Consider the following 15,000-nt stretch of genomic DNA (forward strand, 5'->3'; position numbering starts at 1 on the left):
TCGATCCTCAATTAATTTTGCTTCCTACTTCACAATATGAGAATAGAAAATTGCTTGTTGGAGAGAGAGAGAGAGAGAGAGAGAGAGAGAGAGAGAGAGAGAGAGAGAGAGAGAGAGAGAGAGAGAGAGAGAGAGTGTGTAGTTATTGGAGCGAAGATTTGCCCCTCGTAACTCAAGGCCTGACTAAGAAAAAATCTGACAGTACTAATGGTTATTCTCTATATGTTATATAGTTTGACGGTTAAAGCAGTAGGTGAAATTAGAGATGAAAAGATGGAAGGATGGAATAAGGGAAAAAACGAGATTATACCATTGGGCGGGTGAGCGCTGCATCCCTACGTTCATCTTCCACCGCATGCCATGGCAGCCTGGCAGGAACTTGAACCCAGGCTGCCTGCCACCGTATGCCGGAGAACGACCCGCCCGAACGCACTCCACCACCCAGCCTGCACACCGAAATGAAGCATATAATATATATATATATATATATATATATATATATATATATATATATATATATATATATATATATATATATAACCAACGAAGCACAGTGAGAGACAGAGACAGACAGATACACACAGACTAACTCAATGGTTGACAGACAGACAAACTGTCAAAACACACATTAATATGTACGAAGATTGACTGATGTAATAAAACTCGTCAATGTCAGTTAAACATTTTGCTATACACTGTCAAATTCAATCTCCTGCTCCTGCATGCTCTTCACGGGAGCCTCGTCAGACTCTCTCTCTCTCTCTCTCTCTCTCTCTGTGTGTGTGTGTGTGTGTGTGTGTGTGTGTGTGTGTGTGTGTGTTTCACTGTTTGATCTGCTGCAGTCTCTGACGAGACAGCCAGACGTTACCCTACGGAACGAGCTCAGAGCTCATTATTTCCGATCTTCGGATAGGCCTGAGACCAGGCACACACCACACACCGGGACAACAAGGTCACAATTCCTCGATTTACATCCCGTACCTACTCACTGCTAGGTGAACAGGGGCTACACGTGAAAGGAGAGACACCCAAATATCTCCACCCGGTCGGGGTGTGTGTGTGTGTGTGATTCACTGTTTGATCTGTTGCAGTCTGACGAGACAGCCAGACGTTACCCTACGGAACGAGCTCAGAGCTCATTATTTCCGATCTTCGGATAGGCCTAAGACCAGGCACACAACACACACCGGAACAACAAGGTCACAACTCCTCGATTTACATCCCGTACCTACTCACTGCTAGGTGAACAGGGGCTACACGTGAAAGGACACACCCAAATATCTCCACCCGACCGGGGAATCGAACCCCGGTCCTCTGGCTTGTGAAGCCAACGCTCTAACCACTGAGCTACCGGGCCGTGTGTGTGTGTGTGTGTGTGTGTGTGTGTGTGTGTGTGTGTGTGTGTGTGTGTGTGTGTGTGTGTGTGTGTGTGTGTGTGTGTGTGTGTGTGTGTGTGTGTGTGTGTGTGTGGGCTCTGCTCATTCAATCCTTCTAAATGGAGTGGGATTATTCTTAGTTGTTAAATATGTTCTACCTCTCACCGTCCCCACAGCGTTGTCATCTTTACCTCGCTCCTCTGCTGTGTTCACGGTTACTGCTCCCCTGAGCTTTTCCTTCCTGTGGTACACTGTGAAAGCCCTCAAACCAAACCTTTGTACTCCTTCATCCAACGCACTGATGAAAAACTTCACTCCAATTTACAGATAAGCTCAAGTGAAAGTCTGGATTTTCACACTTTTCAAAGAATCTTTCATGTGACTCTATGATGAAGATGGTTTGGATATAAGATGAGCGTTTCAATGGAGAGGCTTTTTTTATATTCAGTTGATCTACTTTTATGGATTTGCTTTTGTGTGAATTCTCATCAAGAGACAAGAACCCTCTGAGTTATAAGACCATCTACCTGAACCCCCAGTAATTTGACATCGAACAGAATGTTAATTTAGTGAGTGACACTAACTCAATATGCAATGGTATTCTGCAAAGGATGTGTCATTAAATTAGCCATCTAAGTACCCCTGGAAATCTTCTTGTGAACTCCAGATTGAGAACCCCTGAATTTTAGAGTTATTGGTCAGATATTACTTGGCTCCTTCCGAAGTGGAATGTCTGCACACAAAAACACACATTCTCTCTCTCTCTTACCACCACAATTTAAACCTAAGACGGAAAATACCACCAAAACAAAGACGACGAGAGCCATACAACAGGAATTATTTGTGGTGTAGCTTCATCATAACCCCTGGACCTTCAGTCAGCCCTCCTTCCCAGCCCACCTAGAGGTGAAGAGCTCAGAGTAATGATTGACAAAGTGGTTGGGACGGGCAGGAGGCAAAGGGGTCGTGTCATTGTGAAGGGAAATATGTAGTTGCTCAAAACTCATTAAAACTTGTGAGCAGCTCCCAGAGGGCAAAGAAACATACCTTCATCACCAGTTAGTCAACATCATGTCAGAATAACTAGCAATTATCCAGTGACAGTTATGAGTTTTTTTGTAAGATAGTTTTGTGTAACTCCGTGTAATGTGCTGTCAGGGTAAGAACAAAAAGTTGCAGGAGGATGGAGTCATATCTTACTCAGGAGTCATCCCTATCATGGCATTGTTGTTGTTGTTGTAGGTCGGGAAGGTATGTTAGACATTGTACAGTGGTGCTGATGTTGGTGTGCGTGCGTGTGTGTGCGTGTGTAGTGATGGCAAGGCTACAAGGTGCTGCTCACAATATTGTGGTGTAGGCATGTCCACAACAGAACTTGAATATGTATTGATAGCAAGACTGCAAGGTGTTTTTGGAGGCTCTTATGGTTTCCCTTAGTATATCTTGGCCTCCTCACTGAGCGGTGCCAGCACAGATGTAAGCCATGCTCTGTCACAAACCTTGGTATGAACTACGTGTAGGATTTTTCATGGGTTTCCACTAATTTTCCTCTTGGTGTCTCATTGTGCTCCAGAGTTTGTTGCTACTATATACAGTAGTGTGTGTGTGTGTGTGTGTGTGTGTGTGTGTGTGTGTGTGTGTGTGTGTGTGTGTGTGTGTGTGTGTGTGTATTTACCTATTTGTGAATTACAGGGCCCGAGCTAAGCTCTCTGTGTCCTGTCTCCTTGTCCATTCCTGTCATATCTCTCTTTCATCTGATTGACACACACCGCATCAACGACATCACTGCTCAGTTTATTCCACTTATCAATGCTTCGATGCGGGAAACTGTATTTTCTCACGTCATTTAGACAGATGTCTTTTATTAGCTTTTTTCCATGTCCTCGGAGATGATTACTTGTGGTCACCTTTATCAACTCTCTGTCCAGTATGTAAATCTTGTTCACCAATTTATACATAGTTATCATGTCTCCTCTTGTTCTTCTCTCTTCTTATGTGGTCAGCCCCAGCTTCCTCAGTCTTTCCTCATAGTCTAACTCCCTGAGTCCTGGTACCATCCTTGTTGCCAGCCTCTGTACCCTTTGTACCTTCTTCACATTTTTCTTCATATGTGGTGACCAGACACAAGCTGCATATTCTAACTGGGGTCTTATTAAGGTACATAATATCTTCATCATTCCTTCATCTAGGTAGTGGTGTGTGTGTGTGTGTGTGTTTTGAAAGGCAGGAGATTGATCTGACACTGACAGTCACAATACACAAACATATATAGTCAGTTATCTCTACATCAAAAAGGCAGTGACCAATCAAATTCATATTAAGTAAAAGATCATCTTTAAATACAGTGGGAAGTTACAGGAAAGTAAGATCTAAATGCCTCACTGATGACATGGATGCAGAAATGTCTAGTCAGTAGTGAACAACTTCCAAGGACACACCTGGAGAGAGGCAGCATCTCGATGGGTCAAACCAGCAGTGTACGGATAAAGACAGCACACACTTTATCAGTTCTGCAACAAACAAGTAAATTATCAATAAGCATAAAAAAAAATGGTACTTAACTGGCAATCATACAATTAATAGTAAAATGGGGAACATACTTAATGGGCAATCATACGTAATTATTACCATTGTTCTCATTACTTTAGTTAATTAGAGTATTAAAATCAACTAATATAGCATTACTGAAAGCCTTATGCATTAATTAACTAGAAGAAATTATGAGGCCACTATCTCTTATGGTACTTGTTTCGTCAGATGAAGTACATTATATAATGATCAAATTAAAAACCATTAAAGACGCTTATTCAAGTCGCATCAAGATATAGTGGCCAAGCAAGTTTGTATCATCATAGTTCATGACAACAGGTGTTCATAAGAATTAAGCTGCTGTGTACCAAGAACTACCCAGTCAATATAAATATCACACACAAAAAAACAACTTAACACCTGCATAACCCAACCACTTCACAGGAAAACACTTAAGAACGCAGCTCTTACCTTGCACATACATTCACTTCCATGGAAGAAATGAGTTCCTTCTACTAATTCCTCTTTCAACTTTTCCTTTCGTGATCCCTCCCAGCCTCCCAAACCAGCACAATCCAAAATGCATACCTACACATACACACTTATAATACTTTCAATGTCACACATCAAACATCCCTCTAACTACCCAGCTCTTACTCCATATATTTTCATAAAAACAAGCATAAATAGTTTAAATTTTCACTACAATTTTCACTTATTACACATACACATTTATACTTTCAAGTGTTCCTCGTCAAACTACATTTCTCAAACCACCTACCTCTTACTCCCAAATTTTCCTAGGTACACAAGCATGAAGTCTTAATTTTCACTAAAATGGCCACTTCCTCTCAATATCCCTCCTCCTCTCTTACCCTGCTTAGCCTTTTCACTTCGCCCTGTGATTCCACCAGCTTGCTAACAAACATCAAACGGTCATCGCAGGTCAGCCTGAGGAGGTGTTGCATGCAAGCCCCATGTCTCCATCAGGTATTCTATCACCACCTCCATCACCTCCTGCAGCTCCAGGAGAAATTGCCAAGTCCTAGAAAAAAATTGCAAGGTTTTTTTTATATGGTGTAGAATGGTAGGTGTTATTAATTAGTAAGGTGATTTGAGGGTTATAGCAGAGGTTATTGACCAAGAAAATGGTTTATAAGGAAGGTAGTGATGTAAAGTGATAACTAAGGTGACAGATAAAAGTGTATGAAAATATCATAGTAAATATACAAAAAGATGATGATAATGGTATCATTGTAAAGCTGACAATAAAGTAATTACCAAATAAAAATGTGATAAATGTGACAAACAAAAAAGTTATAATAAAAGTGAAAAACAAAAACAGACAAATGTCAAGTCATCATAAGTTGCCAATTATCAGCCAAAACAACACTGGCTGCCAGGGTAACCTCATCTAGATTATTTCATTATCCTCCAGTTGTGGGTGGGTACAACAGGCCATAACTATAAGCTTATCATGTTTGTTGGTCCCTTGAGTGCTGATACTGTTTCTTTTTGCTTTGTGTTGTTGTCTCTTGAAATTCTCTCTGCAGTTGTTGAGCTAAGAGACATTGATGCTTTCGAGGCTGCACTAAAAGATTTTCTTGACCAAAAGCTCTACAACTACTATCCCTGACCATGCAAAATGAATTCCCATTCCACTTTCCAAGCTACATATTATTTTACTATGTTCTGCTGGTACATATTTGGTCAGTTTGAAAACGCTAATGCATTGGTTGGTGAGAGCTCATACAGGTAAGAAATATTAATTAAACCCTTCATTTCTGACTGCCTGACATATGACACACATCTATTAAGAAGTATGTTTTCTTGTGGGTAAATTATAAATAAAGAGAAGCTAGATTATGCTGCACATTATACAATCAGCCTTACTTCTACTATATGATATTACTCTGACACCAATCTTGTGCACTAACATTTCACCTACAAGTTAGAAATATCCCAGACCTCTAATCTCTCTCTCTCTCTCTCTCTGGACAAATAATTTTGCTTAACTTTCTGTAATAATAATGAAAAGGAAAATTAAGTAATGTGAAATGCCAGATTTGGGCTTAATACAATTTGATGATAATAACAGTAGTGATGGTGATGATGATACATATAATAATAAAAACAAAGGTAAGAAGGCTGCTTCAATAAATAGAGAGACATTTTGTACATTTCTAAAAAGGTACAGAATATCCTTTCCCTTATAACTTACCTGCAGACATTACATTGCCAAGAGATCAACAGTGGGGTCAGACTTGTCTTGACCTCTCTTGTCTTGGTCAATGGTGCCCAGGAAGATGCCATGAACTCGTCAACACTCCCAAGGATACGACCAGGTCAACACACCTAGAAAATTGAAAAAAAATTGAAAAAAAAGAAAAGGAAGATAGAAAAGAATTGCAGTTTTTAATGTTGCTTGAGGGAAAACAGAAGAGCTCATTAGAATGTTTAATGTTACTGGAGGAAAATATAAATGTTAAAATGTTGGATGGAAAATTACTAGCTTCATGAAGTTTTAAAAGAGAAAATCACCAAAGTAAAAGTAATCAGCTAAAAGACAGGCCATAGCTTTGTTATCATCCCACCATAAACCATCCACCAACAACAGAACCACAGAAGGATGATTTACTTTCTTTTCACGAAGATAATTATGGAAGTGTTTTGTGTCACTGCTTGCAGCAAGGATACTCTTTTATTGGGACACAGCATTGGCAACATTACTTTTTAAACTGAATATTTAACTCTAAAAGTAAACCAACTCTGTAAGACTAGGGGAGAATTTCGACCAAGTTGTCTCCTTAGCTGCTTCTACTACCTCCAAACTGCATTCCTCTGGGCTTGCAATCTAGCAGACAAAGTTCAGGAACAGTAATACTAAACATCAGTAAGTGCAGAGATGAATTTCAAGTGCCATTTGATTTACATCACAGCCCAAAAATTCAATGTCCCAATTAATACAAGACAAGTAATCACTAATTTCCTTAAAATCACATCTGAACCAGTTTATTTTTTGACACGTTAACATTAACAGCAGGCCACAAACGTAGAAGAATAAGAACATTAAATAAAATGCTCACATGACCACAGCCAGGGAAGGGCACAACACAATACACATCAAAAACTCTGTCATCACCTGAGATAATTCCTACCAAGTCTAACACATTACTGGATTGAGGAAATGTGGAAAACAGACCCACTGCCTTAGACCAAGAAAATCAAACATATCAAACAAATCAAAGAATAGCCAGCTAAGGTGACCACTGGTACCACCCAGACCCATCTATAACCAGCAAGTAAAAATTGTGCAATAAAACCACTTCTTTACCAATACAAAAAGAGCTGATAAATGATAATAACTCAACATCCTCCCCATAAGTATAACTAGGTTTTATATAAACTAAAACATAAATTTGAAGCTCAGATAATCCTTAAGAATTTTACTCCACTTTAAAATCATTCCTTAAATATATATACCAACATCATGTTTGGCAATACCAGACGGTGAATTATTTCTGAAAACATAAACCCAGGGATACTGACAACTGAAGTATTAACTACTCCAGTAAGCTACATTTCCAAATACCCACAAAACCAACAGCATCTTTTAAACAAAAGTCCCAAGCAGTTTAAATTAAGAAATAACACAGTAAATGTCAAACACAAATTAGGGCCCCAAGAATTTACAGACCTGCGACCCTGCTGTCTTTCACTGACCTGCCCGGGATCAGATTGGGAGGGGGCAGAGGGTAATTTTGCATAACAGAGGAAGGGGCCATGAACAAATCAGCAGCAACAGGACTAGTCTCTGTTGTGTTTAAACTCGTAGCTTCTCTAACAATCCCCAATTTTAGTTCTACATAGCTATATATGAGATAGAGAAATGTTTCAAATGTTTCTCCTCCTTCTCATCTCACCTTGCACTGAAGAATAACATGCTCCAGTGGAATTCTCATGATCATAGAGACAGGGAAGGCACTCATGGCTTGGTACACCTTGGAGGATTAGAAATATGGAACCCTTCCCCAGCCTGCAGCCTGCTCTCTGCTGGCTGCTGGCACAGGAGATCCAGTGGTTTCCCAGCACATTAAGGTAGGTCTGTTCTGTTGTATCTGTGTGGAGGTAAGGCAGGAGGATTTAAAAGGAAATAAGGTTGATTTGCTTTTTGTATTGCTGTTCTGGTTGAGATAAGGTACTGTACTTGTTTTTTTTATATTTTGTTTTAGAAAAGAATTTAAATTGTTTTATCTGTGTGAGGCAACATGCACCACTGATGTGTCTTCCTCAGTACCCTTCTGACCAATAGTGTAATTAGGATATGCCAGCTAGGTTAGGTTAGACCCAGGTTTGGTTAGGTTAGGTTAAACTTATAGTTAGGTTAGTTTTGGTTATCATATTTTCATTCCCACGTCCCATCAGCCGCGAATTGCGAAGGTAGAGCTGGGAAACAAGGCGAGCTGGAGGACCATTTATATTAGGACAGTGCTGCCAGGCTGATATACTGATAAATAATTCCTCTCACCATGAACAAGATATGATGATTCAGGTTAAGGTGACTAGAAAACCCATTCATATTAACTATCTATCTTTTTGTCCCTGATTTCAATATCAAAGATTTGTTGATTTAATAATTTTCATCTCTATTTCCATTCCAAGTTAAAATTTTATTCATTTGTCTTTATTTTCTAAAGTATCAATCTTTTCTTTTTAAATTTCACCATCAAAAAATTTGATTTCGTTTTTATCTCTTTTCTTGTATTGATTTTAATTCCTATATTAACCTTGTTTCTGTATTCCTCTAATTACCCATGTATTGTTTTAATGTTCACGTAAGTCTTATCTTAGATTTCAATACAATTTCCATATTTCCTACACATAAATTAACCAGTTTCAATAATATAATTTCCTTTCATCTTCTATCTCTCAGCATTTACTACACAAACACACTTAGCCTATACTTTCAATGCCCATCATCAAACTGCAACATTTTCCTGACCATTCACCTCTCACTCCTAAAATTTCACTAACAACATAAACATCACAGGTTCTTAATTTTCACTAAAACACCCATTTACATCGCAAACAAACTTATACTTTCAATGTCCCTCATGAAACTTTATCTTCTAAAACAGCCACCTTTTTCTCCCACATTTTTCCAAGTACATATGCATCACTGGACTTCCACTACAATGCCCAATTCCATTCAATACCCATCCTCCTCCTCTCTTAACCTGCTTACCCTCTGCTCCTGGACTTGTGCCTCCACCAGCTTGCTAATAGATATCATAAGGTCACTGCAGAAGGGGACAGACTGAAGTGGTGTTGCATGCAAGCCCTGCGTCTCCACTAGGCAATCTGTCATCTCCATCGCTTCTCACAGCTCCAGGAGAAACTGCCCTATCCTGAAAGAAATTGCAGTTTTTATTGTAGTATAGGGTGTACCACAGAAGGACCAACAATTAATGAAATGACATTGCTTTTTAGGGATTCATATGGTTGTAGTGCAAGTTTAACATTTCAGTATTACAGACGTGATAGACAAAAAAATATTTGGTTTCAAAAATTTTAGTGGCGCTTTTATGGTTCTAATTTCATGTAGAACATTTATGTATTGTGAAAATAAACATTTTATAAAACGCTTTAGTTGGACTGACACAGGTTACATGGTTTTATGTGGTTCTAGTAACAGGTATAAATGGTATTTGCAGAGAGAGAGAGAGAGAGAGAGAGAATGTTCTTACCGTGCTCCGGGCGAAAATATGCGAGGTGGAGGTAGTACAGGTGGGAAGATTTCAAATATTCGGTAAGCAATATAATCACGACAACTAATGATGCACTGCACACTTACAATGATAACTGATGGCCGGGCTTGCCCTGGCGTAGACAGCAACCCCATACGTACCCATGCACAAGCATGGACAAAGGTAACACACTACTGTAGTGGATACTGGCAACCCATAACTCTAGCCGCCTAGCGCAGCGCCAGCTGGAGCTCAGCGGCCTCAGCCTGAGGCTGCTCAATGTTTGGGCCAGAGTTGCCGAGTAATTTATATTTACTATCAGCGTTAATGTTTACCGTGATTTATTATGCTCCACATAAAGCAAGAATTGCTAACACAAAATTCCATAATACATGAACACATCTCATGAGGGTATCGCTAATATCTATACAAGAATGCTATTTTATTTACCTTTGGTAATATAATGGCGGGCTTTACAAAATATACATGAGACGTGGACAAACCAAGAAGACAGGAATGGGTCTGATCTTGGAATAGGAAGGAAGGGTGAGGGGATTGCAAAATTAAACAATAGTATCAGGAAAAAAAAAGTAAAAGTTATAAAATCTGTTTAATCCAGACTACTTGAACACAAACATCTTTCGCCGCTGCGGCAGCCGCCTATCCCCCATGGGCCCCGACCCCCGGGCCCAAACCCTCGACACACCCTTGCGGTAACTGCCGGCCGGTGTCTGCCACAGCGTTCTCCTACTCTCTCTCTCTCTCTCTCTCTCTCTCTCTTGTTGATAAACTTTGGCCAATTTCAGAGGTCCTTTGGTGCACATAATTGTGTTACCTGTCTTGAGCAAGATAATGGCATAGATAAATAAATGTATGTGTGTGTGTGTGTGTGTGTGTGTGTAATACTATACTACTTTACAAGTACTTTACTTATGTATATTATATGGTATATAGCAAGTCGCAATACACGAATATAAGACCATCCATTCCACTTACCTACCTAGAGCAATAGTTGCTCTGATTATTAGGCAAGAATAAAAAATATAAACCTCTTATAAATTGAATTTATTACATATCCTATATGTAAATACATTATTTCAATGAAAATCAAACCGATATATATATATATATATATATATATATATATATATATATATATATATATATATATATATATATATATATATATTCATTCATTCATGAATCATGCATCGACATCGGTGAAGCGTTATTATCTGAAGTGTGTGATGCTGGTGAATGTGTCGCCACTGTCACGACTTCAGGTGAAGGTGTGGATGGTGGGGGTGTCTTACAAATTTTTCCAGATGTAGAAGGTACTGATATATCGGAAATATCGGGGTATATCACTCGAGAATGACTGCGTGGGAATGCTGAGTGATTGTGTTGGGTCAAGTGCGTCAATACACTTGAGAGCGTTTGTGGAGCTGTATGGTCCTCTGGGCGTTTTGAATAACTGAAGTTGTGCAGTATTTTCAGTACTTCCATTCTAAATTCAAGTTTCTGGTGTTCCTGCAGAGCCCGCACAGACGGAAGGATACTCTTAAAGAAGTAATAATCAGGATCTTTTTCTTCTTCTTTGTCTTCTAGAAATCTTATCATTCTCTCCTCAAGAGAAATTGTTTTCCTTTTTTTCATGGGTTTAGAACACACCTTCGGCTGGACTGTGGCTTCATTCACAGCTGCATTATCTTTCTTATCTTCTACACGAGTAGAAGGTACATTTGATGCAATCTTTTCCACACCAACTTTCTTCAAAAATGACAGTTGATCAGCGAATATATAACGACGGTATTTTACTGGTCTAGTTCCTGATTTATGTTCCGTCTTGAATTTCTTGCAGTCTTTCATAAATGAATCCCGAATATTCCTCCATCGCATCTGGATCTCCCTTCCTGAAAAAAAAAGAGATATATATATATATATATATATATATATATATATATATATATATATATATATATATATATATATATATATATATATATATATATATATATATATATATATATATATATATATGTGTGTGTGTGTGTGTGTGTGTGTGTGTGTGTGTGTGTGTGTGTGTGTGTGTGTGCTTAATATATCATCTAAATGAGTAATGTTTTGTTTGGTGGATAAGAAAATAAAATCTCACCTATTTGTTGTTTTTCTGCAGAGGTCTTATCTTCATAATCAGGACAAAGTGAGATGTAAACTTTGATCCAGGCTTTCGTCTTCTTTATCTTATTTTTATAATCTTCTGCCGAAGAGTCCCATAGGCAAGGCAATCTTTCGATCTCAGAGATCAACAATTGCGTGTCACGGTAATTCAAGCTCAAATTCATGATTCTGAAATTAAAGTGAAAGTTGATGTACAGACATAGAATACATGTTTTCATTAAGTAGTTAGAAATTAAAAGTTCATTTGTAAAAAAAAATATGCATACCGGCTTAGAAATTAAGCAAACGAGGAAGTGCTATGTTGCTTACCCTATAGCTTACAGGCACAACTGACTACTGGCACTACCGCGCGGGAAATGCCGGTACTGAGCTGCCGCCCACAGCAACACGTAGTCACCAGACTGCTCGCCGGCTTTTCTGCCGCGGCGGCCTTCCAATCATTAGCAGTATTGCCAACTGTAGGGCGATTGCTCTCTGTATATAGTATTTTAGCTGAATATCCTGTAGGGCGGTAGAGTAGCTTTATTAAATCTGATCAAAACGTACGGTAATTGCAAATTTTTGGAAAGGTGATGATAATTTTGCAACTACCGTAGGGAAAGAAAAAAAAAAAAAAACGAAAGCAAACAAGAAAAAAAAATGTCTTCTATTCAACATTCTGTTACTGGATTTTCTTTTAAAAGAAAGATGATTATGTGATCTAGGTACAATATGTATTGAATAATTACTTAGGCTATTACTCTAATACCTGGGGAATAATGCCACAAATTCCACAGAACAACATAGAAAATACTATGGAGAGGAATGTATGAACATTTTAGTCCTGAGCCGTAGGACACTGAAGGTAAACCGTAGAATAATTTTACTTTCTGTGTAGGGCAAGAAGTTCACACGGATTGGCAGCACTGATCAGGTGGCTTGTCGGTACTCGGTAGAGCGCGGTCGCCGTGACGGCAGTTTTGCCGCGGCGGCGGCAAGTTTAATACTCAAGTCTCATATGATTCAATATATTGATAAACTGTACTACAAAATCATGTTTACCCAATCAAAGATATGGCAGGTTCAACACTTCAGTGTTTCACAGTTCTTAATCTCATGCTGGAATTTAATGGAACATACAATATCTATACCATTAACATTTGCCTAACCAACACTCAAACATATTTCAATACAATTTAACTAGAAGTAACAAATAAAAAAATTATAATAGCAAAAAAAATAAGAACTAAGTTGTGTGATATGTAAATGGCATAATTTACTTTTACTAAGATGCAGTGTCCCTCAAGACAGGCGACCATGGCAGATACCAAGGAATATACATCCTTGGCAGAGACCGTGGACAGATCTTTCTCTTCTCTCATGTCATTTGGCACCTGTAATAGTTTAGGTTGTTTAACAGTGGTGACTCATTTTGATAGTCCAGCTGGCACATCACAAATAAGCAGTCAAATATTACAACACAAACAGTAGTCGTAGTAGTAGTAGTAGTAGTAGTAGTAGTAGTAGTAGTAGTAGTAGTAGTAGTAGTAGCAGCAGTAGTAGTAGTAGTAGTAGTAGTAGTAGTAGTAGTAGTAGTAGTAGTAGTAGTAGTAGTAGTAGTAGTAGTAGTAGTAGTAGTAGTAGTAGTAGTAGTAGTAGTAGTAGTAGTAGTAGTAGTAGTAGTAGTAGTAGTAGTAGTAGTAGTAGTAGTAGTGGTGGTAGCAGCAGCAGCAGCTGATATATATATATATATATATATATATATATATATATATATATATATATATATATATATATATATATATATATATATATATATATATATAAGTTGTTAATATATCCATGTACGTACAGTTAATTTGAATACTTGTCTTAATTTCATTAACTTATCACCAGGACTTTTTGATATCCACAAAATAAGCTATTATGGAACTTACTGATTCTGTTTATAAGTACGGTCGCCCCTTGCCCCACTCATAACCGTTCCTCCCCTCCTAAAATTTCTCTCTCTCTCTCTCTCTCTCTCTCTCTCTCTCTCTCTCTCTCTCTCTCTCTCTCTCTCTCTCTCTCTCTTGATATATTGACTCACAACATATATACTTTTGATTGAAATGATAACGGTGTTTACAGAGGTGGTGATAAAAGGAACCATGACTAATCAATATTTGAATAATTTCTTATCGATACTAAATGTTTCATCAGTCCAAGGAATTGCCGCTAAATCCACCACAAGCCTAAATAAAGAAGAGAATACGTGTATCATTATCATTATTATTTAATTTCTTTATTTTATCTATTCATTTGTTCAGTTGTTACTTTATTGTATTTTATTCTATTTATCGTTATTTGTTTTCATAAGCGGGGAGGGAAGAGAGAAAGAAAGTGACTATATAGACAGTGAGTAGGCAAAGGTAAGATTCCCTCCACCATAACCACCGAGATGACATCCTGGGGCGGTAGGAGCTCCCTCCCTTTCCATCCTCCATCCTCTACAAAGATGTCACTCATTCATAGCATTTGCATGTCATCTACCTGATTATACTGATTAAAAATAAGAAAATTAAGTGTCCCGAGGAATTAAGTAACAATGAATTCCCATATTTAGTTAGCTATTTTTAGATCTGACCACGTGTTATATATATATATATATATATATATATATATATATATATATATATATATATATATATATATATATATATATATATATATATATATATTAGCGCCAAACTATAAAGCGTCTGTAATTTGCCGCGTCAGATGAGAGCGGCAAAGAAAGGGCGGTAAGGTGTAATGGGAGAGATGGGATGGCTTTATCATTACATACGTGTTGTACTGCACGAATCTGAGGATGACTTAGATGTGAACATATTATCCTAACAAATTCACAAGTAAACAGGAGAGAGAGAGAGAGAGAGAGAGAGAGAGAGAGAGAGAGAGAGAGAGAGAGAGAGAGAGAGAGAGAGAGAGAGAATTACTTTAATCGTCGATAAAAAAAAATATTGGTTTTCTTAAGTGGAACCCTCATACAGTAGTCTCATTCTTCATTAATATCTTCAAATCTCCTTTAATATGCATGTTTTACTTTTTATCGTTCTGCACTGTGTGTGTGTGTGTGTGTATGTGTGTGTGTGTAACTTATCATCTATATCCATAACATGACAGATCTTTATAAGTTTATTATTATT

At 38.1% G+C, this 15,000-nt stretch overlaps 1 protein-coding gene and 1 long non-coding RNA gene across 8 annotated transcripts in view; both read right to left on the reverse strand.

Annotated features, from left to right (window-relative positions):
- LOC123504134 overlaps positions 1 to 9,930 on the reverse strand; it is a 15,361-nt gene extending 5,431 nt beyond the window's left edge. For 2 of the 7 annotated variants that reach the window (XR_006674717.1, XR_006674713.1), the window contains exons 1-6: positions 9,760 to 9,927; positions 9,151 to 9,313; positions 7,829 to 8,023; positions 6,127 to 6,260; positions 4,781 to 4,950; positions 3,815 to 3,886 (exon numbers count right to left, since the gene is read on the reverse strand). This is a non-coding gene — a long non-coding RNA (uncharacterized LOC123504134). Of the gene's footprint in view, positions 1 to 310; positions 447 to 3,814; positions 3,887 to 4,780; positions 4,951 to 6,126; positions 6,261 to 7,828; positions 8,024 to 9,150; positions 9,314 to 9,652 lie in introns of all 7 variants that reach the window. The other 5 variants (XR_006674716.1, XR_006674714.1, XR_006674715.1 and 2 more) reach the window with 5 other exon arrangements.
- Positions 9,931 to 10,849: 919 nt separating this feature from the next.
- Positions 10,850 to 12,296, reverse strand: LOC123504133. The gene is made up of 3 exons (XM_045254457.1): positions 12,143 to 12,296; positions 11,808 to 12,001; positions 10,850 to 11,565 (listed from the first exon to the last, which is right to left on the reverse strand). Exons 2-3 carry the CDS (start codon positions 11,995 to 11,997, stop codon positions 10,850 to 10,852), a joined length of 906 nt encoding a protein of 301 aa, XP_045110392.1. The 5' UTR covers positions 11,998 to 12,001; positions 12,143 to 12,296.
- Between the last annotated feature and the right edge of the window lie 2,704 nt (positions 12,297 to 15,000).

The sequence above is a fragment of the Portunus trituberculatus genome, chromosome 15, assembly GCF_017591435.1.
Source record: "Portunus trituberculatus isolate SZX2019 chromosome 15, ASM1759143v1, whole genome shotgun sequence".
Classification (NCBI taxonomy): Eukaryota; Metazoa; Arthropoda; class Malacostraca; order Decapoda; family Portunidae; genus Portunus; species Portunus trituberculatus.

Coding starts and splice junctions, on each gene's coding strand:
- LOC123504133 (XM_045254457.1), bottom strand. CDS start 11,997: ATGAATTTGAGCTTGAATTACCGTGACACGCAATTGTTGATCTCTGAG. Junction 11,566..11,807: donor TGCAGAAAAACAACAAATAG/GTGAGATTTTAT, acceptor TTTTTTTTTCAG/GAAGGGAGATCCAGATGCGA.